The sequence below is a fragment of the Aureobasidium subglaciale genome (genome assembly GCF_000721755.1).
Source record: "Aureobasidium subglaciale EXF-2481 unplaced genomic scaffold scaffold_11, whole genome shotgun sequence".
NCBI classification, from domain to species: domain Eukaryota; kingdom Fungi; phylum Ascomycota; class Dothideomycetes; order Dothideales; family Saccotheciaceae; genus Aureobasidium; species Aureobasidium subglaciale.
In genome coordinates, this window is record NW_013566984.1 from 521,239 (window position 1) to 546,487 (window position 25,249).

Here is a 25,249-nt window from a genome sequence, read left to right on the forward strand (position 1 = left end):
CCCACTTCCGCCATGCGTAAGAGGTTTCACGGTTTGAAGAAACCTGTACGATTCTCTGATTCCCATCCCTCGCTGCCCTGCTAACTCTGCGCAGAAAGTCCGAGCCGACTGGTCAAAATGGACCTTGTATAACATTTCGCGCCTACAAACTCCCTACGCCGCTTCAAAGACCTTCTTCCAGCAGAAATGGCTGGCCAAATCGCTCACCCGTGCCTACCACGGTGAGCAAATCCGTGAAGGAAAATGGACCCGCATGTTCGACCGTCGCCTCCCCGCTGTTGTGCCTATGGACTACAAACTCCTCGCCCGTACAGACGGTTCAGAGCAGGCTGCTGGCCGTGGCTCTGGTCTCAACATCTCAAAGAAGAAGGACGACGATCGATCGGAAACCAGAGAGAAAGCACCGCAAAGGACGCCTTACATGCACATGACATATTTCCCAACCGAGCGCAGACTGGACACGGCCGTGTGGCGTGCCTTGTTCGCCAGTAGTGCTCGTCAGGCAAGGCAATTCGTAGTCCACGGCTTTGTCAAGGTCAATGGAAAGAAGGTTAGTTCGCCGTCTGCCCAAAACCTCAGAGGTTTCGCAAAGCTGACATGTCCAGATGAACCACCCTGGCTATCTCCTCAACCCTGGCGACATGTTCTCAGTAGAACCCGAGCGCGTTCTTTACGCCACTGGCGCTCGTAAGCACAATAAGAACAACCCCGACACACTACAAGGCCGTGAAGAGTCAGACGAGGTCGGACAGATCGTGGATGAAGATGCAGAGGATCTTGTAGATGGCTCCGAGAGCAAGAAGAATGACGAGGCCTCCAAGAAATCCATCAAGACCATTGATCTGGCCAACGAGGATCCCAAAGCCGCTCTCAGATCGTTGCTCGCCCGTGCTCAAGACATCACGAGAGATAGCAAGGAAGGTTTATCCGGAAAGCGCAAGCAGGATCTCCGCGCCTTCGCCAAGTCAGTCAAGCAGACCATGTCGCGTCTCCGGCCTTCCGGTGCTGCTAAGCCTGGTACCGAGACAATCGACACATTGGAGGAGACTTTGAACGCCATCGCTGCCAAACTGCCCGCCGAAGGTGCACCTGCTGAAGCAGCCCTGCCAGACCAGCAACAAAAGCAAGCCAAGAAAGAAGACGCTTTCCGTGCTCGCAAGGATGCCGAACTACTACACGCCGCCCTTGCGCGTGCCAACGAGAACCCGATTGATGCATCAAAGCCCTATGCCACACCATGGAGGCCGCGTGAGTTCATGAGCGCATTTGCATTCATCCCGCGGTACTTGGAGGTCAACCAGAAGATCTGCAGTGCTGTCTACCTCCGTCACCCGGTAGCTAGACCTGGATTGGCAGAAGTGCCCACGCCGTTTGCCAACGAGACAATGGCTCTAGCGTTCAACTGGTACCTCCGCAGACGTTAGAGGAGTTGCATGTGGTGTCTTTCAGCTTGTACATGTTCAGAATCGATTGGGTCGGCGTTATATGCACATCTATGTACTATAGTAAACGGAATGGGAGAGCGCCCAAATGTGAACAGCCAATTGGCCCATGACCTTCTTCTACGCTGAGGTTCAACATGCTGTCTCGAAAAGTCGAAGCTCCCCCCTGAGATTATGCAGGTCAGCACTCGATACGAAAGACGAGTGCGGACCAGCGATTGAATACGCCTTGATAGTGCAATCGGAGCGTAAGCCAATAGCGAGAACGCGTTATGGACCCCATTGCGCACGGACCAGACAAACGCGCTCCACGTCTTTCGAAAGCAACTCGCGACATATCGCTGAGCACTTTAGACTTGGGTGGTGATGCTTTTGGCTGCCATCTCTACACACCCTGATCTGCGTATAGACTGCCCGTAGGTGTCTCATCATCTTATACATAGTCATCTACACAAAGATCCAGCCAGAATGACGCATCACACGAATCGGACGCCGCAAGACCAAGGTCATTACTCGATGCCCTATGGCTCCCAGACAGCTCAATACGCCGTCGCTCAATCGCCAGGCATGGCTCAGACATTCAAAGCCCTACAAGATGCCGGCTACGGCCAAGGAGCATCAGCACCTGCTCCTCAGCAAAGCATGCGTCCCACGTTCGAGAAGCCCACCATATACACGGTTCGCAATCCATTTCATGCTTATCGCGTAACACGCACTGACTGTAAAGTTAGGCCGTATACTCTGGAGTCCAAGTCTACGAAATGGAGGTGAACAGCATTGCTTGCATGCGACGACGCGCAGATGGCTGGCTCAACGCTACACAGATCCTCAAGGTTGCCGGTGTTGACAAGGGAAAACGCACAAAGGTTCTTGAAAAGGAGATTCTACCTGGCGAGCACGAGAAAGTCCAAGGTGGATACGGCAAATACCAAGGCACCTGGATCGCCTACCGCAGAGGTCGTGAGTTCTGCCGCCAGTACGGCGTCGAGGATCTCTTGCTTCCCTTGTTGGAGCACGACCTCGATGGCTCCGGTGCCGGTCAGACGACAGAGACTCCAACCAAGGAACAAGCCATGGCTGCCAATCGAAAGAGATTCTACGCCGCCGGTGCACAGGATAGAAACGCTCCCACCGCCTCAAACACCTTCTTCCAGAACATCTCCCCCATGTCCTCTGTCGCTCTCGCTGCTTTGAACAAGGCCGCTCGTCTCAATTCACCCGCACGTCCGAGCCACATGAGACGCTCTTCCCAACAGCAGCAACAAAATGCCTCTCACAGCATCGTGGCTGATGCCAATTACCACAACAACCAGATGCCCGACTCCGGCTACAACACACAAAATCCCGCGTGGCGACAGGCACCAGGTGGTCAGGAACCTCCTAGAAAACGCATGCGACCAAACGACGACATACCTGTAGACGCGTCAATCATGTCACTTGATCCCACAGAACCTGGGGAATCCTTCGTCCAAAGCACCCAGCAATATCTAGAAGAGAACGTGAATGGTTCAGACGAGCCGGTCACACTTCCTCCCTTACCAGCACCTATGGGTGTAGACGAAGAGAACAAGCGCCAACTTCTCCTCGACCTCTTTGCCGAGTCATCGAGGCAAGACTTTGCTTCACATCCAGCACTCCTTTCCTTGTCACCACAAGATCTAGACATACCTCTGGATCCTTCAGCGAACACTGCGCTACACTGGGCTGCAACACTGTCGAGACTGCCGTTGCTCCGCTTGCTCATTCAGAAAGGTGCAAACATATTTCGTGGCAATGCTGCCGGACAGAGTGCCCTGATCTCGGCAGTATTGGTGAACAATTGTTGCGAACACTCCTCTTTCCCTGACGTACTGGAGCTTCTCAGTCCTTTGATTGAAGTGAGAGACTCTCAAGCCCGCACAATTCTCCACCATATCGCAGTGTCCTGCGGAATTAAAGGCCGAGCACCCAGTAGCAAGTATTATCTCGAGGCTTTGCTAGAATTTCTGGTCCGTAGCGTGTCAAAACCTGCTCCCGTGGAGAATGGCTCTGCAACGCCCGGACAGACAGGAAAAGAGCGAATCAACCTGATGCGCTTCCTGACGCATATAGTAAATGCGCGGGATAAGGCAGGCAACACCGCCCTCAACTTAGCCGCCAGAATTGGCAATAGAGGCATCATCCAGCAGCTCCTGGAAGTCAAAGCTGACCCCACTATTCCCAATCAAAAAGGCATCACAGCTCGCGACTTTGGTGTAGGTGTAGAGGACGAGAACGGACAAGCGGACGCTGGCTTCAACAATACCTCGAACATTGACCCCATCTTCTCACAAGCACAACAAGCGTCGACCCGCCCACCATCACAGAACACAACCACAGAAGGTGCAAACGAGAAGGAAACAACACCTGTCTCCAACACGAACATCATTGAGGAGCAGAACCAAGACGTTATTGCGTCACTCACTAGCATGCTTACTGCAAACCTCGCCCAGCACAAACAACTGCTCGCCGAGAAGACTACTCAGATCGACAAGCTGAATGCTCAGATCCAAGAGCTGTCAGCAGTCGCAAAGACTGAGAGCGACCAATTAGCAACTCTCCAGCGCCGCGCCAAATCTCGCAGTGAAGGCCAGTCCAAGATCGCTAACCTGAAACGCATCTTAGAAGAACGCCACCGCAACGGCAGAAAAGTGACAAAGACAAGTTCAGTGGTGGGAGATGCAGACAACTCTGTCTCCACTGTGCTTGCCGTTGCCGAAAGACTGCCCTCTGATATTGCAGATCCAACTCAAGTCGCGCAACAGCTTTCGTCTTCACTCCAACAGCAGATACTCAACAACACGCCCTCAATATCCGAGTTGCGTGTCCTGAAAAAGGTCTACGAGTCAAACAATGATCGCCTGCAGCAAAAGTCGACCCAGCTCAAGTCTCGCTCTACCCAGCTCGAATATTTGTACCGTAAAGTCGTGTCTTTATGTACGGGTGTTGCAGAAGACAAGGTTGAAGATCAGTTAAGTGCGCTTCTGGCGGCTGTTGAGTCAGAAAAGGGGGCATTGGGAAGAGAGGAGGCGGGCAGAGTCAGAGAGTTCTTGATCAAGGTTGAAGGTGTTGGTGGTGGTAGCGACGTTGCTGCCGGCGTATAAACACGTGGATGGAAGGCTAAAATAGTGATCGCAGAGCATTGGTGTGGGAGTCAAGGGTCGCAAGGACAACGTAGCCAATTGATTCAGTTGCTTTTCAAGACGACATATTCGTCTAAACACCGGGGACCCTTTCAGATTTGACCACACGCGTGAAGTTCAATCAAGCAGAAGGCGTTGTAATCCGCTTGGTGCATTGCACTTGCTAACAACGGTGTTCATCTGTCGACCAAGGAACGCACCTGCCCCAAACGCTCTTCCCTTTTTGAACCCCCATCCATTAGATGCCCTGCCCTGAGTTCAAAAGCCTATTGTTCTCGGATCGCTTGTCTTTTAACATGCAAGCGAGGTATTATTAGACTGCACTAAGCTTCCGAGATAGAGCATGGACGTCCAGATGTGAGGCTTGCATATGCACATCTTGGCGATCAATCAATGTGAAACAAGCGGCTCTTGGTTAGGATGGGTGCCTGATCTGGTATTCCGTATTCGTTCTGTCACGGTAAAACTTCACTGTCGCATGGCAAAGTCGATTTGGGTGGAGGCCGAACAAATTCGAGAGGGAGTCAAGTTGCGAGAAGTGAAGTCTACTATATCAGAGATTATAAACCGCATTATCATTTGATCGATCATGAGTCCATCCAGCTAGCACAATGTGAGGAGCCTCGATGTGAAACAACGAGGTGTCTAACAAAGTCTGGGAAGTGCACCAGGACCACATTCCTGCCAGTTGTTGATCTTCTCGCAAGTCCAGCTGGTAGTGACATTGGGATCAAAGTCATTTCCCTTGTAGGTAGTACGATAAGGAAACTTGCAGTGACTGCGTTCAAAGGCAACACCTTGGTTAGGGTCGTCGTTGACAAACTTGGTTCCAGTGATGGTCTCAGGAGCGATGCCCTTCTCAGTCCATGCCACCAATTGATCGATGGCGTTATGGCGACCATATCTACCAGCAGCAATTTGTCCGAAAGCCCAAGCGCCTACACCTCCAGAGCTACAGTGGTCGCCGCCCGAGATACGGAAGAAGCGGAAGAATTTGTCAAGCTCTTCATCGGTTGCGCCCATAGTTTTGGCAACGTGGAGGTAGTATCGTTGGGAGTTCTCGCCGGCGATGTTGGGGTCGGCAAGACCGTGATACATCATCAGCTTACCGCCAGCCTTACGGAAGGAGCTGAGATCGCCGTTCCAGGTCGAGATGTTTCCGTGCAGAATATCGGTCTCGTCGGATTTGGTGTAGGTCTCCTGGCTCAGGGTGGTAGGGTCCCAGTAACTGTTGTTGTATACTGCGTTTGCGATCCAATTTGCCGCATTTCCGATGACTGAACCACTGAAGAGTCCTTGTTGAGATGCGACCAACTCGGCTCCGAGTGACAGAGAGGGGTAAAGAAGGTTGCCGCCTTGATCGTACAGTTCAGAGTAGACGTCATCGACGGTCTGAACCTGGGTCTGAGTAAGACAACGAGAGTCGGAGCTAGGTCCGCATTGAAGAGCCGTAGCATTGAAGACGCAAATCGTCGGGTCTTCGAGGATGCCGTCTGCAACACCATCCAGGGGCTCGTCGCACTGAGTAAGAATCTCTTCGTGAACATAGACCCATTGGTCCCGAGACAGAGCTCTGTCGTCTTTGCCAAAGCCAGTTATCAGTAAGAACCTAGATGTCCAGTCGCTCAAGTGGTTGAAGTCGGCGGCAGCAGAGCCGGCAAGAATGCCATCAAAATCTTCAGGGAACTCCTGAGCCGACTTAAGGCCCTGACGACCACCAGTGCTGCATCCGACGTAGTAGGTATAGTTGGGTGGCTGATTGTAGTACTGCTTGACAACTTGCTTCGCGGCGACGGTCGAGAGATGTCTTGAACGATATGAGAGGTCAATCACTGCCTCGTTGTCGTTAAGTAGTTTGGAGCCATCGGCTGTGCTGGAGTTATGCTGCAGAGAGGATCAGTAAATATTTCGAAAATGGATTTCTGTACTGATCAAGTGTACTTACTCCCCCGTTGTCACCCATGACAGCGAACCCCTTTGAGCTCATGTACTTCACGTCCTTGTATTCGACACAGCCAGCAAGGCCACCGTTGTAGGTACCCATCAGCCTGCCATTCCAGGGGCTGTTACCGCTAGGGAGCCAGACTTCCATGTAGTTATGGGAAGTAGGGCTAGTGGCTACATTCAGAACTACTCTGCACATATCGATCTCTGTCTCTATCTCCGAGAAACAGACACTTTGTTCGCCAGTGATCTTGATAATTTCTCCAGCAGTGTGATAGCTGCAGGATGCCACAGAAGCATCAACATCCTCGAAGGTGAGAGAAGCAGCCAATTCATCGCAAGTAACTGCAGCAGCAAGGCCAAAGGAGGCGGCCGTCAAAATGAGTGACTTTAACATATTAGGGATCGATTTATAAGAGTGATTGACAAGAGGTGAAAGATTCGAGATTTGGCAGGAGCGACCTACTTTTCATGTCTACCGTACCTCGCATATTCTGCAGTGCCAATGTCTGTGCCGTAATCTGTGGGTACGTGAGTAGCCACTTCTAATGCAGTGGTGCAGTGCAATCGTCTGAGTTGAGAAAAGATTCATGATCTCCAGGCACATCCGGACCGGCTACGGCCTTCCGACGGGACGTGCTTGTGTTACAGATAACGTCGATCTCGAAGATTGAGTAACGATGCCCATGCTCAGGCCGGCCGCAACCCAGCATGAGTACCGTAGTCAGACATGACACGCCCATTGAGGAGCCCAACATCGATTATCACAGCTTTGAGTCTTCAGTTCTGATGATCGTATAATGATGGAGAGTATGACTTTGGATCCCAACAGGACAGGCCGCCAATTGTGAGTTTCATGACAAGTGGTGGGTCACCCTACGCAAGTCTGCGAGCTTTCTTTCGACGCACGCCAAGCCGCTCTTGCCGGTGAATGCACGAACTTTTCTGGTTGAGCAGAGCGACGGACGAGAAAATTCATATGTAGCTACGCTCTCGCTGACGACATATCGCTCCAAGATATGATTGTGCATTGCTGCAGCTTTTAGAACTTCGTCTGCGGTCTCCGAAGGACAGCGACTGATAATGTTTGGCAAACCAGTGCGATGACATCGAGTAGCCATCAGCCGAACCACGAAGCTTTCATGAAGTCATCGGAACTGTCCAGAGATAATATTGCGGTTGCAGCGAAGTCACGTCAACTAGGTATAACACATGCAAATAAACGTTGTTAACATGAATGTGATAGACGAAATAGGTCCAACAACAACTTCACAAGCATCTTGTCTCTTGCTTCCGCCCTGCAGGAGTTTATCCTTCTCCTCATTCTCCACACTGGGAGCAAAAGCCTCACCTACATAGCGAGGACACCTGTCTGGCGGATATCTGTCGAAGAAGCTCCGACATACACCTTGAAGCTGCCGGTTGGTAGAGCCCACTCCTGAGCAGTCACATCCCAGAATGACAGGTCTCTACGCCTGAGCTGGAACTTCACTTGACTGGTTCCGTTTTTCCTGAGCTCTACACGTTCAAAGCCGCGAAGAGCCTTGATTGGTTGATCAGCCGCGGAGCCCTCGGGGTAACCAATATAGAGCTGCGGAACCTCAGCCCCATCGCGCGAACCGGTGTTGAGTACGTTGACATCGACCTATGCTTGTTAGTGTGCTTCTGTGGCATTCGGAAATGACTCAACATACCTGAGCGACGACGTCGAACAGGTCTGCACGGCCGCCGACCTCCAGACGCCCATTGGCGTGGTACGAGAGGTTGGACATGAGCTTAGTACTCTGAAGATCACTATACTTAAAAGAGGTGTATGACAGGCCATGACCAAAGGCATAACGAGCAGTAGTGTTGCTGTGCTCAAAGTACTTGTAATCGATGTAATTGCCCTCAGTGTAGTTGCAGTTCTTGGTGTAGCAAATCTCGACATTATAATCCGACTCATTCTTCGCGATCGTATGTATGAGTCTGCCCGAAGGGTTCACGTCGCCATAGAGGACGTCCGTGATAGAGTTGCCACTTTCTTGGCCAAGGGGACCAGAGTATAGAACGGCAGTAATGTTCTCGTTCTCGATCCACTGATCGACTAGGCGAACACCAGTTGTACTGATAATGACGATGGTGTTGTTGCAGTTGGCTGCTACGGTGTTGATCATTGTATCCTGATCGTTGTTGTATAGCTCAGTGCGATCGGCACCTTCACCAGAAAGAGCGTTGATGAAAACCAGGCATGCATCACTCGCAGCGGCGTAGCCAGCATAAGAAGCATCTACAGCAGTCTCAGAGGAGGAGAGGGTTACCAGAGTGTTGCCAGAGCTACTTGCAGTGTACGTGTCATTTAAGATCCATTTGACATTAGTGTGCTCTTTGGATGCTCTCAATGTAATAGCTGCGTCAGGAGTGATGAGATAAGGCAACGAAGATTGAGCAGAGCCAGAGTCGCTGGCAAGATGACCCTGGTATGTTGGTCCAGATCCTTGGACAGTGAATTGCATGTTGGGTCCCCCCATCACAGGTCCAGCATTAGATCCGAAGATACTGATCCTTCTAGGTCTGTCGAGGGGGAGACCACCTTCATTCTTGAGAAGGACGATTGACTTGGCTCCATTTTCTCGAATGATCTCAGCATGGCTGGACATGGTATCGACATAGTCGTCGTACTAAGTTTCAAAGTGAAGTTAGCATCTCTTGAATGGAGGTGTATCGAGTTTGCGAACGAGGCATGGACTGCTTCATAGATCGGTCCTTCGAGACGAGATCATACCGGTCCTTCTTCAACACACGTACCTCGGCCTTTGAAGGTTGCTCTCCATTGTCCAGATTAGCTCTATAGTAGCCGATGACATTACGGATGACCATATCATCGAGGCGTGCTTCGGTAAGAGAGCCATTGCTCAAGAAGGCGTTGATAGTCGATGTGGACCAAGTGCTGGATGATCCGTAGTCCAGACCTCCAGTAGCCGAACCAAGTGCAGTTTTCTGTCCGTTCTGATCAGGCCAGACCATACCAGGGAAACCAAGATCGGATTTGAGTGTGCCCATAAGGAGGGACTCATCTTCACAGGCTGCAGTACCATTGATCTCAGTCATCGCGCACATGACAGCACCAGTACCAGCTAGGTTGAGATTAGCAGACATACACAAAGCCCTATCGAGGAAACGCACCCTTGATGATATCGTACCAGGGCCACAAATAGGTCTCCCTGAAAGTCTTGTCGTCTATGTTGGAAGAGTACGGGGCAGTGTCGCTTGAATCTTCTCCTGAGACAATCGAAGAAGAGTTATCCGCTCTGACTCTGAGCATCATGCCTGATGGAACAGAACCCGAAGGTGCAGAGCCTGAGGGCATGGAGCTGCTGTTACCGGACACGCCACCCATACCGCCACCCATACCACCGCCGGACGAAGTGCGGTTGGTCTCTTGTTCGTACAAGATGAAGTGCTGGTAAATGGTCAATGGCACTAATACAACGTGGACGGGATAGTATAGCATACCTTACCACCAGCGATAACGCCACCAGCTTGGTAGGCCTTAGCGCTGATTCCACCCAGAATACCATTGAAATAGCTATCCGGTCCGAACGATTCGCCGTTTCGACCACCCCATGCAGATCTGCCCATCGGATTTGACACAGGACCGGCTAAGACCTGTAAACCCTTCTGGTAGAACTCAGTAGCCACAGCCTTGCCCTGTTTGTAGATAGCATCTTTGTCCCAGGTCATAGCCAGAGCGCATGTCATAGAGAATGCACTCTCATAATAGAAGTTCTCGGCTCCTTGAGGACCATCGGTGATTCCGAGTGCAGTCCAGTTGGCAGAGCTGTTGGTGAGAGATCCAGCTCCGATTATGGTGATCTTTTCCTCGATCGTGAGCTGTGAGACAAAGTTCTGAGCCTTGTTAAAGGCAGTCTGCCAATCTCCGAGGGAGACCACTCCATTGGTGACCAAACCATCTTCAGTGGTGTTAGATGACGCAGCACAAAGAGCTGCAGCGCCCAAGATGGCAGCACTGGTCCTCATAACGAGTGTTGAAAGGTTTGCGTGAAATATGCAGCGAGGTAAACGAACCTGGGAAGTTATCGATCCAGCTGAGGTCAAATGGCTGAGATATATATCTCCAAGCGTGTGGAGTGCCCGGCCATCATATTCCAGTATCTACATGTGTCGTCGTAAGCAGGCAACCAAAAGGGAGGTTGGCCTAGGGCATAACAATATAGCCCTGTGGTGTCGTTTCAACTTATACTCAGACTCAACAGACCAAAGTACGTAGCCACGGGCATTGTGAGTGTCTACTCAAACCCCACATACTGAGGAATCGATCAGATGAAACACAGATGAATTTCCCAGCTTGCTTGCGTGGACCCTGTGTGCTAAGTTTGGCCTTTCGTACACTTACCGGTCCTGAGATGTAGCTAAGAGTGAGCAATGAAGAGGCATAGTTTTTCTCGCAAAATGATCATGCACGTCTATAGCTCTGGTCATGCGAGACTCGAGTATGTAGAGTATGATGCACAGGTGTCGCGAATTCGCGGCTTGTTGGGTTTTGATTGAATGTCGCGGCCACGTTAGAACGCGACAGCTCATACAGGGCTTGGTTCCATGCAGAAAGTTCTCCCATAGTACCTGGAGACACGCAGAGGTTTGCCCTAAGTAGCGGCCGGAGCGGGTAGTTGCCATTCTGCCTGCAGACGCGTCTCTCGCTCCGCTGCCACGCGTAAGCAGCAGCCTCTGTGCTTGCCTGAGTGTGCAACCGTGCCAAAGTTTGTAGCGTCATATCAAACTAGCAGTGATTAACAAAGTTACCTCGTGATCAGTGCGATAGACGACAACCTGTAAGGAGGAAGAATATGCCGAGAGGAGTGAAGCCGGGATTGATCGTGGGACGAGATGTGTGGATGACGATCTTTCGCGTCCGTATTGGGCAAATTATGATTCCTGCCGCACATCCACACCTCGACAGCATGACATAGGACAAGCCTCCACATTCAGAACGTCCGATATTGACAATCCACACTGCCAAATTCCCACGTATATACCAACGAAACTCACAATGCGCACACTTCTGCTGGCGCTGGTCGCTGCCCTAGTTTGTACATGCCAGGCCTCACGTTATGTCCTGTACGTTACTGGACAGCATCCTGTCTTCCCTCCAGTCAACCAGCTCGCGGATGTGACGCACGTCGCATTGGCTTTCATGAAGTCATCAACATTCACTGGAAAGCGTCCCTCCACTTGGCCCCTTTTCACGTCTGTCAAAAGTGTTCGCGACAAGTTTCCCGAGAATAGAAAAGCTGCTGTCAAGATCCTCATTGCTATCGGTGGTTGGGGTGATACAAATGGCTTTTCAGCAGCTGCCGCCTCCCAGATGGGAAGAAGGGCTTTTGCCGAAAACGTCAAAGCCATGCTCGATTCAACCGGCGCTGATGGCATCGATCTGGATTGGGAGTACCCTGGAGGAAATGGAGAGGACTATAAGAAAATCACCAACTCTGAAAAGAGCTGGGAAGTTGGCGCCTATCCTAAGTTACTGGCTGAGATTCGAGCCGTCGTAGGCCCTGACAAGATTATGTCAGCAGCAGTCCCGTAAGTCCTCTGAATATAAAGCCACCCATGAGTCAGGCTGTTGGAGCTGTTCAAGCACGTCTGGCATGCACTAGCGAATTCAAAGTATTCGAGTGCCAACAGGCGCGAGGCCTTGTTGTCAGAGGCGTAAGCAAGATGAGCCGAAGACTGACAGTAACGGCGACCACTTCCGAAACGAATTACTGTCAGATCGGTCTTCTGCGAAGCTGACAGCCGCCGTTCAACTCTGGAATTGATTTTACATAAACACATGCATCTCGAAGCTGGCTGATCTGACTCGTGGTGTGATGCGCTTCTTTGAATATGGACCATGCTAATGACCTATAAGGGGCAAGCCCGTCGACATCCAAGTAGCGTTCACAAAGGACACCCTCGCCGACGTTGTAAAAAGTCTCGACTTCCTGAACATCATGACTTACGACCTGATGAACCGCAGAGATAATGTCACCATTCACCACACGGGTATCGGCAACTCACTTATTGCCATAGACACATATCTGACGAATGGCGTCCCAACTGAGAAGGTGAACCTGGGATTTGCCTGGTATGTCAAATGGTTCAGGACAGAAGGCGAATGCGGCCAGGAACCGCTAGGCTGCAAGACAGTGTTGATGGAAGACCCAAAGACTGGCAATGACCTTGAAAGGTCGGGAGCGTTCTCATGGCACGATAAGGTGCCCAAGGAGCTCGAAAAATCATTCCACGCTGCTTTGAACAACAGAAAATGGGACAATGATGGTAACTATTACTGGGATGCTCAAGAGAAGATCTTCTGGTCATGGGATACACCTGCGAGTATGGCGGAGAAGTTTCCGGCTATAGTAAAATTCCGCAAGCTCGGAGGAGTCTTCGCATGGGGATTGGGAGAAGATGCCGATGGTTTCCTCCACCTGAAGACTATGAACGCCTTGTTCAAGAAGTACCTCAAGCCGTATGTCCTTACCCACAGTCCGCGCCCGGCTAGTACTGACATATGTATGCAGCAAGCCAAAAAGCGCTCGCAAAGAAAAAGACGAATTATGATCGATCTTTCACAGCTGAAGATAAAGCTCACGCCAGGCTGATCAATCGAAGTTTGATAGTGGTCTCGAGACCGAGAGAGCCAAAAATTGTTTACTATATCATATGCATCACCAAGAGCTCGGCAACCAGATGTGCTGGTGATACGACGCCAGGCAGGCGTGCCCTTTCCGATTCCTGGTACTTGAGCAAAGTGGAGGTCGTCTGCCACGGCGCCTAACGTAACACAGGTAGTTTTTCTATCACACTTCTGTGGTACGATCAACTGGAAAATTTAACAGCATGGGAGGCAGTCTGCCGTAGTGATGGAAGATGTGACAGCCGTATGCATATGCCCGGACCCTGCTCGATGACCCAATCACCTCGTCTCTCCTAGGTTGAACGATAGCAATGGATGGAAGTATTGATCACGTAGCAGTCATCAGAAAGATTCCAGATATGATCCAATCCTGTGTACTCTGTCTGCCGACAAAGGCGTCTTGATTGGCTAGTAGCAACGTGATATATAGTGAAGTTACCTCTGTGATGGATTGTCGTATCGGCAGATCGAAGCCATCGCCAACGAAGCGCAGCCTGCGGCCTTCCCAGTGCGAAAGGGCATCATGCTGCACTCACGAAACCACATGGGCCACCTCTCATATCAAACATCGCAGATCTTCATGAAGTCCCATAGATAACGCACGAGTTGAGTGCTCAACAAGAAAGTGAACTGGGCCTGTATGACCGACACCACGCTCATCTTTGGTTCATACCATCAACGGCGTTCTGGAGTTTGGTGCTGAGCGAAGCCAATCAGCCGGGACCGGTACGTCATGTTTACAGGCGGCGCGCTTCTAATGTTGAGAGCCTTCTGCTACGCGCATGTCTTCTTTCCTAGCCTCGCGGCCGTTATGTGTAGGCTGTCAACCTTGCTATTCCTGCAACTGCTGCCGGGTTCGGATATTCTTTGGTGCAGCGACTGGCTTGGTCAACGAATGGCTGAAGCAACGCGACAAACAAAGGAATGACCGGGCGCAGCTTGATGACCAACTCTCTATTCAAGAGCTTACGTGGAGAAGGAGCAGGTCAAGTCCTTGGAGGCTTGGTCTGCGACTGCTCGTGAGCTTCCAGAAAACCTGAATCGTTCCCAGGCAAATCAAGGAAGCGCGTACAAGAATCCGCCAACATTCCAACGCAATTCTTGCCGAATGCGACGACACACGATCGCTTATCTGCTTCCGGGGAAACCCAAGCTAGTGACAGAGCCGCGGAAGAATGACAGGGATGCGGATCACTCACCACCATTATTCAGAATCAGGTGCTTATAAGGTGCAGGCCCACCGGCCCGCATATGCACAAACAGGTCTTCCGGTAGTACCCTTGGAGTATCAGACGAAACACAAAGTACGTACGTATATAATGGCTTGCCCAGGAACGACACTGTCCCCCTCAATCAAGATTCTCCAAGCCACCATCCTTTGTTAAACAGTATATATGTCCGCCTGGACCGACTGCTTTGTCTGGTCTTGTTACTCCGACCACACTTCAATCTCGACCTCTTCTATAACAACACAAACAACTCCCGAGCAAAAGCCAACATGCGCGCCGCAGATTCATACTTTCCCTTCTTCCGAACACCAGACGGCATGGCAGACTTACAAGGCCGGATCGCTATCGTTACAGGCGGTGCATGTGGGATTGGGTACGTCTGTTGCTACCGATAGTCGACTTCGATGCTAAAAAACAAGCAGCAGCGAAATTGCGAGAGCGCTCGTTGTCCACAAATGCCGCGTCATCATGGTGAATGTCCAAGACAAGCAAGGCACCAAGACCGTGTCACAGATCCGTGATGAAGTTGGCCAAGGTGCGGCGATCGAACACCGATACTGCGACATGACAGACTTGATCCAAGTCCAAGAGGTGTTCTCTACACTATGCCATGAACTTCCAAGACTGGACCTGTGTATATTCGGCTCAGGGATCGATCAAGCCCACTTCGCAACCGACATCCACTGCATAGACGCTTACTTCGGTATGATGTGGCTTGGTCACTTCTATGCTAGCAACCTTCTATGGCCATTACTACGCAGAACCTCACGGATCCCCGATGCTCCTGCTCCTCGTGTCATCTTCGAAGCGCCCGGACAGCAGCGATTGCAAAGTCTCTCCGACGCCTCCTCAAGTGACGAAGAAGACTCAGCCCGCTCAGTTTACGACAAAGAAGTCTGTTCCGAAATCTTCCGTCGGTCAAAGACGAGTATGATCCTTGGAGTCAGGCACGGTCTCGCCGATCGTATTGTCAAACGCCATCACGATAACATCTATGCGCTTGCGGTACAACCATCAAAGAACCTTGTGGACGCAAGTAGCCACGCCAGACGAGATAGTTATTGGCAACCGATGGACCTCTGCGATCGTATCCTGGATACCTTGTCAAAAGATACCAGTTTCACGGTACGCAATAGCTCGCGCATAGTTCTCTACGCAGCGACGTCACCCGATGTAGAGAGCAAGTACCTAAACGGTGCATATCTAGTCGATGTCGTGAGTTTAGCTCTGTCTTACCTTATTTGGTGCACAATTTGCTGACATGTGTACTATAGGGTGTTCCAGGACGAGAAAAAGACCTAGCGGCAGATCCTTCTCTGGGACCTGGCTTCTGGAAAATCAGCGAAAGAGCCATCAATGCAGTACTTGGAAAGGATGCAATGGTGCCCTGGGATCACCAGTGGGTGAGGTCACCAAAAGACATGTCTGCATAAGCGTTAGTGAGGTCTTACGAATATAACGAAACATTTCTTCCGTCATTCAGCCAAGTCCACTGATGCAGGAGTTTATCCACATCAGTTTTGATGCCTTACTCGTACAACCATACCATTCAAAGTGATGTTCAGGGGCAGAAATTGACTGGAAACAGGTTTACGGGGTCGCACGCAATGACGATCTGCGTTCGGAGAGAGTGCATGTTCTGAACCAAGAACCAGGATGACCCTAGATTTCGGAGTCGGCTGCAGGATCCGATGCGGAGAAAGACAAAAGATGGAGAAAAGCAAGCATATCATATGCTGATCATGTCAGAGATTACTCTTTTAAGCACACTCGAAGTACTACGTCAGTCTCCGAGTGCTCTGCTTCCTCATGTTGACAGTCCCTGGCACTCAAGAAAACTTCACGACATGGTGCCGCTTAAACTTTGTTACATGTCAGATCAATATCAATGCTCGGCATCAGCTCGAGGCTATGGCGCAACTCTTGCAGAATGCGGTGGGGTGACCTTGAGTCTTCCAGTACACAAGAAGTAATTCGGACATATTCCTTCCATGTCTCGAAACCCCGCTGTACGCTTGGATTGAATAGAGACAAGCATAAACGAAAGTCTGCTCAGGCTCATAGTAGCACTGGAGGCAATAGAAAAAAGAATCATGTGATGTCGGTTGACTATCCAACCATGATGGGAATACCACAGATCACCAGAAACGCCTCGCTAATCCCAAAAATCTATACACGAAAGCTGCAACGTTGGTGGAAGGCAAGGATGGTTGTAATCAAATCTCCTGCCCGACAGCGTAAGCGCCAGCGAAATCCATGCCTTGAATCTGACCTTGTAGTTGATCAATCTCCCTACTCAAGTCTTCAACGTTGCCAGCCAGACTGGCTACCTCATCGAATCTCCTTCGTTTGTTGGCATCTGCAATCATGCCTTCTACGAAGAACTTTTGTTCTTCTAGAACAATCATACGCTCTCGCAGTTCCTTCTCCTCGGCTTCGAGAGCGGTGATTTGAGCAGATGAAGAGCTACTTGCTCGACTTCCTTGAGGCCTGACCTGATCGTTTCTGATGGCGGCCAAGGGATCAGCTGACGACTTGGGTCGCGGTTTGCCGTGTGGCGTGGCATGTTGAAGCAGCTTAGGTAACGATTTGAGGGGAAGCATGTGCAAGTGTAAGAAAGTGGTTGCTTGTGCATAGACGGCCTTCTGCAGACGCTCCTGAGTCGGACTGTCAGCTGGAAGATCTCTAATACGTCTCGCTGCGACGTCATATTGTGTAAATGCGTCCATGAGCCGTCTGCGCACTTTAGTGGCGTCAGTGAGTTGGGCTGGCGTCGGGGCCTTCTCAGGATCTTGCAACGCTTGAAGAAGTTTTTGGAACTTGGGTAAAAGAAGACGAATACCACGTTCGAATTGGACGAGATTCTCGTAAGCGCGCTGATCTGGAGGCTGTACAGAGAGTTGGCGAGCAAAGTCAGACTTGCTGAAGATGGTATGTTGGCAGTCGTTGCACATGCGCACGTCGACGGCCACTTGACCGACAGATTTCTCCAGGCCATTACTCGTGAGGGGTGCATCAACATTCAGACCGATTTTGGTCGAACAATTTGTGGCTGGATCACCGCACACTACTCGACCGCATATTCGACAATGATGACGGCGGAAAGAGTACTGTGAGAATTGCTGTTGGCAAAATGGGCAGTGTTGAACGCAAGCATCATCTTCCCAGGTCACGACAGACTGTTCCAAGGAGCGAATATGTGTCTTGGGACCAGTGAGAGACCACAAGAAGCTACTAGTACTTTGGTCGTTCTCAGGCGGCGGCGGGTTGGCCAGAAGCTGAGTCAACCTCGAGAGGCGCTTCTCCAATCGACTGACCTCAAGATATGCTTTGTCTACAGTGCGTCTACGGATAGCAGCGAATTCAGCGGTGTGGTTGCGCTCGAGTCCAGAGTGGTCGTTGTAGCCCGGACGACTTTTGTAGCACGTCTCGCACACGCGACACCACAAGCCACGCACGGGATCGTGTTGTGCGGAGCGAGACAGCCTCATCTGATACATGGTATGCTCCTCACAGAAGAGTCTTCCGCAATGTCTGCAGTTGATGCTGCCATTGGTGTTTCCAAGCCGCTTTCCGCACAGAGGGTCCGAGCAAGAATCGTGGACTGAAGGGCGTTGCCAGTGTGCTTTTGTGACGACGTCATCTGGATCGGGTCTCGTCTCAGGCAGGGAAGCGGAGGCGGAGGCGGAGGTGGTATGCGCATGGTTGGCGGTACGAGGTGGAGTAGTGGAGACGAGCGAAGTAGGGGCAACAGCGTTTGATTCGAAGACGTCGAGGCCCTTGAGCTTCTGGTTGAGGACGGCAAGTGGCTGGAAACGCTTCGCCTTTTTCATCTGTTGTTCGAACCAGTTCTTGACTTCATCCTGCTCGACTTCTTGCAGGTTCTGGTGATTGTCGTCGAGGTGACGGTTGAGCTGTAGGAGAGTGACCATGTCCTCGTTGCAGATGGGACAGACCAGACGCGAGCTGGCGGCGGCCGCACCGACGGGGCCATTGTTTGCGTCGAGGGCGACTCTCGACGCGATGTCGTCTGTTTCGGTGGTGGATGTGTGTGAACTGGAAGCCAGTGACAGGGAGCTTTCCGAGGGCGTGAGCTGGTGCGGGCGCTGGGGAATGACGGCGGGCGACAGTTCGCGGCCGCTGCCCAAGACGCGGCCTCCTCCTAGAGACCTTCGCGAAGCCATCGTGGGGTGCTCGAACTCGATCCGGCGCGAGGCCGACAGACAACTTGTTTGTGTTTACGATGCTCTCGACTTGACCGCCCCTCGCTGTTCTCGGGCCGTTGCATGGACCAACAGTTGATGATGCCATGGCCATGCGCCGATGCGACCTTTCCCGCGGGGTTTGCCTTTCTTATCGCTAATCGTCTTTAATTTGTACAGAATCCACATGACTATCTGCCTTGTCTTCCTCACATTCTAATCTTCTGCATATACAGTCCTTGCCATGGCCAAATTCCCAGAAATCGAGGGCGGCGGCTCTCTGATGCTCGCCTGGCAGATCCGCAACAAGCTGGTGCTGATGGTTGGCGGCGGCGAGGTTAGTCATACACAAAGTTATATCCCACCTTGAATGTTGACATTGACCAACAAGTCAAGGTAGCCGCCGGTCGCATCCTGAACCTTCTCAATTCAGACGCAAAAGTCCGTCTTATCAGCCCTCGCTCCGGTCTCAATGATGAAGTCGCCCACCGTGTCGAACAAGGCCTTGTGGAATACATCGATCGTACCTTTGAGCCCTCGGACCTCGATGATCCAAACATCGCAATGGTCATGACTGCAATCGACGACCCGGAAGCCTCGACCATGATCTGGAAGCTGTGTAAAGAGAAGAGAATTGTTGCAAACATTGCAGACGTGCCGCCAGAGTGCGACTTCTACTTCGGTAGCCAGTACAGAGATGGCCCTCTACAGATCATGGTCAGCACCAGCGGAAACGGTCCTAGGATGGCAAACATCGTGCGCAGGAGAATTGCTGCTAGCTTACCGCCCAAAATGGGCGAGGCTATCAAGAAGGTGGGAGCTCTGAGAAAGAAGCTCAGAGTCGTGGCTCCCGGCAATGAAGAGGGACCCAAGAGAATGAAGTGGTATGTATCCGTGTACCCGTCTTGTCACAGCACACCTCATACTAACCTCTTGTAGGATGATCAAGGTCTGCGACAAATGGTCTCTCGAGGACTTTTGCACAATGGAGGAGCGCGACATGGAGGCACTGCTCGAGAGTTATGCGCCAGACGTTGTTCCTACCTTTGAACAAGTTAGATTGGGTGAAGACCCAGATATCTGGGAGTTCGATGGCTCCTTTGGTTTCGCTGTCTAGCATTCATGATCAGTCTACGACATGGGTATGGCGTTCGGCTTGCATTGTTTGGAGTACCGATCGTGTTTGAAAATAGACGAGATTTTTCTTTTGCCTCACTTCACTTCACTTCTGTATTATTTATTCAAAATTTATGTCTCCATCTTTGTAGTTTGACGCCCTGCCAGAGCGACTTTGGCCTTGGCTTCTCTCCACCTTTCGCCTTACAACCCATCCACTTCGACTTCGCCATTTTCCCTTCACCCAGCACAAACAATATGACCTCTCCGTCAGGAGTGCCAAACTATGACCAAGATGTCGATTTTCAGGAGCTTGCATTGACTGACCCCGACTTTGCCAAATTTTATGATAACGCGAATGCGCATGTTGATTTCCAGGACCCAAAAGCATTACAGTATGTCATCCTTGATCATGGACGCAAGAACATCAATATCTTCTCCACGTTGAAGCACACCCGGTTTCTAGATGCAACGCTACACGCGTGGGCCCCGGTCTGGGACTGGTCCCATTGCAATTCTTCGACACTATTCTTCCTTGATGGATGTCATTTGACATGTGACTGACTTCTTGAAGACAGCTTACTAAAAGCTTGTTGAAGCGCGACTTCAATCTTGAGCTCGAGCTGCTGGATGATAGACTTTGTCCTCCTGTCCCTGTCAGGTACAGCTATGTTCGATGGCTCCAAGACCTGATGGATACGACCAACGACATTGACGTAGAAGACTTGTCGAAGGAAGAGGTCACCGGGCTTGATATGTAAGGTCTAAAGACAGATGGTGGTATTCGAGGTTCTGTATAGCTGATGTCTTCACAGCGGCATCGGCGCGTCATGCATCTACAGCCTATTAGCATGCTCCTTGCGATCATCCTGGAAAATGCTTGGTACGGACATCGACCCTACGAGCTTTACATGTGCAAACAACAACATTGAGAAGAACAGTATGGGTTCAAGGATCACCACCAAACTAAACACCTCAGAGGATCCTCTGATCTCACCGCAAGCATTTGGCATTGACAGACTTGGCTTCACCATGTGTAACCCGCCCTTCTATTCGAGTGCAGAGGATATGGCAATTTCGAGCGCGGGTAAGAGCAACTCCCCAAGCGCGATATGCACGGGTGCAGAAGTCGAGATGATTTGTCCAGGTGGCGATGTTGGATTTGTGCTACGTATGGTCGAAGAGAGTCGAGAGTTGAAAGATACTGTTAGATGGTATACGAGCATGCTCGGAAAACTATCTAGTGTTCATCAAGTCATTGATCGTCTGAAGGAGCTGGGCATCACAAATTGGGCAGTCACACTGCTTCGTGCTGGGAACAAGACTCGACGTTGGGCTGTGGGCTGGAGCTACGGAGAGATAAGGCCAAGCAATGTCAGTAATCATAACGTCTAGACCGCAAATGTTGTACTAACAAACACAGGCTGTTGCCCGAGGTAGCGATGTTGGTACTCATATTCTTCCTTACCCAACGGCTCAAACTATCCACACGATTGGTTTCACACAGGACGAAGCCGCTTATTTGCTCAATTCGACGCTTGAAGCGCTTGCCTTACAATGGTTCTGGCAGTCTGATAAATGGGCCGGTTGTGGTAGCGCCAGTCAGAACGTGTGGTCACGATCAGCGAGACGCAAGCGTAAGAGGATTGAAATGGAAGAAGAAAGTGGCAAATCAGCGAGCATACCAGCGAAAGTGCCCACAGGTGGAGATCAGGTTGAAGTGTCATTGAAGTTCCGCATTGAAATCAGAGAAGGTGACATGGAAGTTCGCTGGATAAAGGGAAAAGACCATATTCTCTTCGAGAGTTTTTGTGGCATGCTGAAGAGAGCTATGAAACAGAAATGACATCAAAACGCACGACACTGCTGATGTTCAATGGATACCTACGAAGCCAGATTCTGCGACTGCCTTACTTACCTATGTTTCTGTCCACACGCTTCATCATTCTTGGTGACCTTGCCCGTGGAAGCGATGACATGGGAGGCGCACAGCTCGCAATGTGGCCATCCGCAATTTATTTCCGGTGCGGCAAAATTCGATCTTATCAGCAATTCGCGAACCCGACACGCGACACAACTTTTTTCCTCAACCAGTACCTATTTCCTCTTGAACTCCGCGCACCTAATGGTTTCTTCTCTATTGCAATGATGCTCGTAGCATTCGGATACGTCAAGGGCATTCAATAATACCCTTACAATTGGGAACATTTCTATCTGTGTCTACCTACTCTTCAGCGATCGACCTTTTCTGCCGTGGACTGCCGCCATCTGGAACCAGCAAATCATAGATCCGCGATAACAATTTCTGGAATTGCCACACGAAGAAGGATTTGAAAAGATTGTGATTCAATTTTGCGCGGTAAATCCGCTCTTGAACTCGGCGATTCATTGGAAACTCAACTTTGGACATCATTTTCCTCCAGTCTCTGTGACCGCCTGGTACGCAGTGTGAAGAATAATTTAATCTGCACAATGGATCGTTTCAACTCCACTCACGAGGAGCTTTCGGGCACCATCCGTCTGTTCGAAGATTCGGACTCGACAGCATCTGACAAAATCTTGTTGCTTCCTCAGCCAACAGAATCACCTAATGACCCCCTCAACTGGAGCTACTGGCGCAGAATGTGGTCTGCTGCTTTGGTGTTGTACATAACCGCTCTAACAGCAGCCACTTCCAACAGTGCTGGTGCTGCGGGCACAGCGCTGGTCGAAGAATATGGCATTGGCTGGGGAGTTCAGAACACTGCTGCGGGTGTTTTGTTCTTGGGCATTGGCTATTCGTGCCTGGCACTGTCGTCTGCCAACTGGTTGTATGGCAGACGTATCTCATACATCATCTGTCTGATCTCTTCAATCATCGGTAGCGTCTGGTTCGCCCGATCCGATGGCAAGGCGGATACTATCCTTTGTCAGTTATTCCTGGGAATTTCTGAGTCTGTTGCAGAGGCAACCGCACAACTGTCTCTGACAGACGTTACCTTCCAACACCAGCGTGGTTCCGTTTTGGGTGTTTATGTGCTTGCGACCTCGGTTGGTACTTTCCTCGGGCCCATGCTTTCTGGTTTCATCGCGGATAGTCCGCTCGGCTGGCGCTGGATGGGCTGGTTTGCTCTGATCATCTCCGGCTGTACTCTGGTCGTCTTCTACTTCGGTCTTGAAGAAACTGCTTTCGATCGTGACAGCATCTTGGATGGACTGGCCACTGGGCGTAGCTCCGCTGAGACTGAAATGTCTGGCGAGAAAAAGACAGTCGCAGATCCCACATCGGTGGTTGTCAGTGACGAGACCAACAACGACCATAGTCCTAGAAAGGGCAATTTGATCCCGAACGGCTCTGACCTGGTCCCAAAGTCGTACTGGGATCGCATAGCTCTCATTACGCCATCACCTACATTGATCGGAACAGGATTCAAGCAATACATGCGCCGCACTTTCCACACCCTACGTGTATTCTACTTCCCAGCCGTCATCTATTCCGGTTTGCAGTGGGGCATGCAAGATGCCTTTCTCTCCTTCTACATGACGGTCGAAGACGACAATTGGACTTCAGAGCCCTACAACTATGGCGACCGCGCGGATGCGATCATGTGCATTCCAACCCTTATCGGTGCCGTCGTAGGATGTGTCTATGGAGGCTGGTTCTCCGACGTCTTTGTGCGCTGGATGGCCAAACGTCGCGGAAACATCTCCGAGGCCGAAGACCGCCTTTGGCTTATGTATCTCCCCGCCATCATTTCACCAGTCGGTCTTATCCTTTTCGGTATGGGCACACAGCGCGTGTGGCCGTGGCCGGTTCCTTATGTTGCTTTGGGCTTCATTGGTTTTGGTTTCGGTTGTGGAGGTGACCTGACCATGGCCTACCTCATGGATTGTTACCCGGACGCAGTTCTCGAAGGCATGGTTGGTGTAGCTGTTTACAACAACTCGCTGGCTTGCATCTTCACTTTTGTATGCTCGATCTGGCTCGATGCTCACAGTCTCACTCAAGTCTTCGTCACACTTGGATGCGTGAGCTTTGGTGTTATGTTCCTGGGTACAATCGTCATGATGTATTTCGGCAAGGCTGCCCGCAGGTGGACCGCTAACAAGTACAAGGAATTCCTCTATATCAGAGGATCGGTGTAGATCGAAAGGTGGTCTTGCTTATATTTCTATTAATATTTGTTTCGTTCGCTCTTCCGTGTAAATACTTTGGCTGTTGTTCTCTCGTTTTTATGAAATATGACCACCGTACCCATGAACATGTCCCTCGTGGCTGGTAATGCTTTTTCCTGGACATCGGATCAGGAGCTGCTCAAATGATATGAGCTGAGGCTTCAGAGGAATCGAGATTGCGTGTCGCTCGACGGGAATTATCGCTCCCACAAGGGTGGGCGTAGCAAAACAGCAATATTTCAGTAGCCAACACGCCTAGCGTGTGCAGTCTGTCCGTGCTCACTTGTTGGGGTCGGTGATAGGTGAGCCCCATACATTCCAGGTCGTAGAAGTTGTAGAACTCTCTCTTGGACGTTCCGAAGAAGGAGGACGGCGATTGTAGTTCTGCCTTCGGCAAAGTAGCCTGTCTCTCAAGCTTCGTCGAGGTTCCTCAGCAACGGGATCGCCCATTATAGCTCTGATGGTAGCTGCAGACGCGCCAGCTGTACTCTTCTTGGGAGCTACTTTCTTGACTGGCTGATTTGACTGATAAGAAGGCGGTGTATCCGAAGCCAGAGACTCGTAAGAGGGTAGTGTTATGCGTGTTGTTTCCGAACTGGCCCGTTGCTGTAACTCGACCTTGGGCTGCACACCTGACTTGTCTCCGGACGACGCGCCATCGATTTGGCTATCCTTTTTGTTGATCATATTCAGACAGGATCCAGATGGGCTCAGAATACTTATTCACCATCTTGCGTCCGGAGGCAGGCATACTTTTGTACATGAGATAGATGGCAAAGGACTCAGAACAGGCTGTTAGACCTTGGCAAAGGAATGTCGGCTTATGTCAGCCAAGAAAGCCGTCGCCGTGAGATCCGAATGATTTGGCGCTTGCAACACAGATGCCATCAGATTCTACTTCAATGGTCGGATGGAGTCCGACAACTACTTGATGATTGTGACAGTAAAAAGCGTCCTGAGGCTGGGTCCGGACTTGAACATATTTATATTCTGCCTTGACGAGCAACACTTCTACATCAAGCCTTAATGGTCTAGTGGTATGATTCCTGCTTTGGGTATATCCGAAACTGCAGGAGGTCCCCGATTCGATCTCGGGTTGAGGCCTTGTTTTGCACCTCTGTGATCGCGGAACAAAGGTCGTGAGCATGGATAGGATGATGACCGCCAACAGTTTTTGCGCGCGACGCACCAAACTCGAGTGGTAATGACCGCCTATTACGCCCGGCCTCGGTCGGCTCGTCAGCCGCTTGCAATGCTCCTGACTCCCGGTCCAAGTCTGAGTAGCTGCCAACAATGACATGAATTCAAGGTCACTTAA

The 25,249-nt window shown here is 50.9% G+C and overlaps 10 protein-coding genes across 10 annotated transcripts; 7 read left to right on the plus strand and 3 right to left on the minus strand.

The window, feature by feature from the left end:
- Positions 1–12: 12 nt before the first annotated feature.
- AUEXF2481DRAFT_5346 (uncharacterized protein) lies at positions 13–1,424 on the plus strand (the record flags this gene model as incomplete). Its single annotated transcript, XM_013487957.1, has 3 exons — positions 13–45; positions 95–550; positions 606–1,424. The coding sequence occupies 3 exons, from the start codon at positions 13–15 to the stop codon at positions 1,422–1,424; spliced, it is 1,308 nt and encodes a 435-aa protein (XP_013343411.1).
- A 486-nt stretch (positions 1,425–1,910) lies between these two features.
- AUEXF2481DRAFT_29824 (uncharacterized protein) lies at positions 1,911–4,564 on the plus strand (the record flags this gene model as incomplete). The annotated part of the gene is made up of 2 exons (XM_013488007.1): positions 1,911–2,120; positions 2,174–4,564. 2 exons carry the CDS (start codon positions 1,911–1,913, stop codon positions 4,562–4,564), a joined length of 2,601 nt encoding a protein of 866 aa, XP_013343461.1.
- A 342-nt stretch (positions 4,565–4,906) lies between these two features.
- On the minus strand, positions 4,907–7,112 carry AUEXF2481DRAFT_236002 (uncharacterized protein). The gene is made up of 3 exons (XM_013488225.1): positions 7,014–7,112; positions 6,549–6,935; positions 4,907–6,487 (listed from the first exon to the last, which is right to left on the minus strand). Exons 2-3 carry the CDS (start codon positions 6,744–6,746, stop codon positions 5,249–5,251), a joined length of 1,437 nt encoding a protein of 478 aa, XP_013343679.1. The 5' UTR covers positions 6,747–6,935; positions 7,014–7,112; the 3' UTR covers positions 4,907–5,248.
- Positions 7,113–7,706: 594 nt separating this feature from the next.
- AUEXF2481DRAFT_40372 (glycoside hydrolase family 3 protein) lies at positions 7,707–10,685 on the minus strand. Its single transcript, XM_013488083.1, has 5 exons — positions 10,043–10,685; positions 9,713–9,989; positions 9,335–9,663; positions 8,242–9,207; positions 7,707–8,192 (listed from the first exon to the last, which is right to left on the minus strand). The coding sequence occupies exons 1-5, from the start codon at positions 10,565–10,567 to the stop codon at positions 7,899–7,901; spliced, it is 2,391 nt and encodes a 796-aa protein (XP_013343537.1). The 5' UTR covers positions 10,568–10,685; the 3' UTR covers positions 7,707–7,898.
- A 636-nt stretch (positions 10,686–11,321) lies between these two features.
- Positions 11,322–13,630, plus strand: AUEXF2481DRAFT_40374 (glycoside hydrolase family 18 protein). The gene is made up of 3 exons (XM_013488084.1): positions 11,322–12,130; positions 12,459–13,061; positions 13,114–13,630. Exons 1-3 carry the CDS (start codon positions 11,598–11,600, stop codon positions 13,151–13,153), a joined length of 1,176 nt encoding a protein of 391 aa, XP_013343538.1. The 5' UTR covers positions 11,322–11,597; the 3' UTR covers positions 13,154–13,630.
- A 953-nt stretch (positions 13,631–14,583) lies between these two features.
- AUEXF2481DRAFT_40378 (uncharacterized protein) lies at positions 14,584–15,989 on the plus strand. Its single transcript, XM_013488085.1, has 3 exons — positions 14,584–14,831; positions 14,881–15,673; positions 15,733–15,989. Exons 1-3 carry the CDS (start codon positions 14,728–14,730, stop codon positions 15,889–15,891), a joined length of 1,056 nt encoding a protein of 351 aa, XP_013343539.1. The 5' UTR covers positions 14,584–14,727; the 3' UTR covers positions 15,892–15,989.
- Positions 15,990–16,674: 685 nt separating this feature from the next.
- Positions 16,675–18,642, minus strand: AUEXF2481DRAFT_29830 (uncharacterized protein; the record flags this gene model as incomplete). The annotated part of the gene is made up of 1 exon (XM_013488008.1): positions 16,675–18,642. One exon carries the CDS (start codon positions 18,640–18,642, stop codon positions 16,675–16,677), a length of 1,968 nt encoding a protein of 655 aa, XP_013343462.1.
- A 262-nt stretch (positions 18,643–18,904) lies between these two features.
- Positions 18,905–19,777, plus strand: AUEXF2481DRAFT_5353 (uncharacterized protein; the record flags this gene model as incomplete). The annotated part of the gene is made up of 3 exons (XM_013487958.1): positions 18,905–18,997; positions 19,057–19,544; positions 19,600–19,777. 3 exons carry the CDS (start codon positions 18,905–18,907, stop codon positions 19,775–19,777), a joined length of 759 nt encoding a protein of 252 aa, XP_013343412.1.
- A 257-nt stretch (positions 19,778–20,034) lies between these two features.
- On the plus strand, positions 20,035–21,622 carry AUEXF2481DRAFT_29832 (uncharacterized protein; the record flags this gene model as incomplete). The annotated part of the gene is made up of 4 exons (XM_013488009.1): positions 20,035–20,171; positions 20,351–20,533; positions 20,592–21,150; positions 21,200–21,622. The coding sequence occupies 4 exons, from the start codon at positions 20,035–20,037 to the stop codon at positions 21,620–21,622; spliced, it is 1,302 nt and encodes a 433-aa protein (XP_013343463.1).
- A 626-nt stretch (positions 21,623–22,248) lies between these two features.
- Positions 22,249–23,901, plus strand: AUEXF2481DRAFT_47112 (uncharacterized protein; the record flags this gene model as incomplete). The annotated part of the gene is made up of 3 exons (XM_013488119.1): positions 22,249–22,294; positions 22,322–23,006; positions 23,055–23,901. The coding sequence occupies 3 exons, from the start codon at positions 22,249–22,251 to the stop codon at positions 23,899–23,901; spliced, it is 1,578 nt and encodes a 525-aa protein (XP_013343573.1).
- Positions 23,902–25,249: the final 1,348 nt, after the last annotated feature.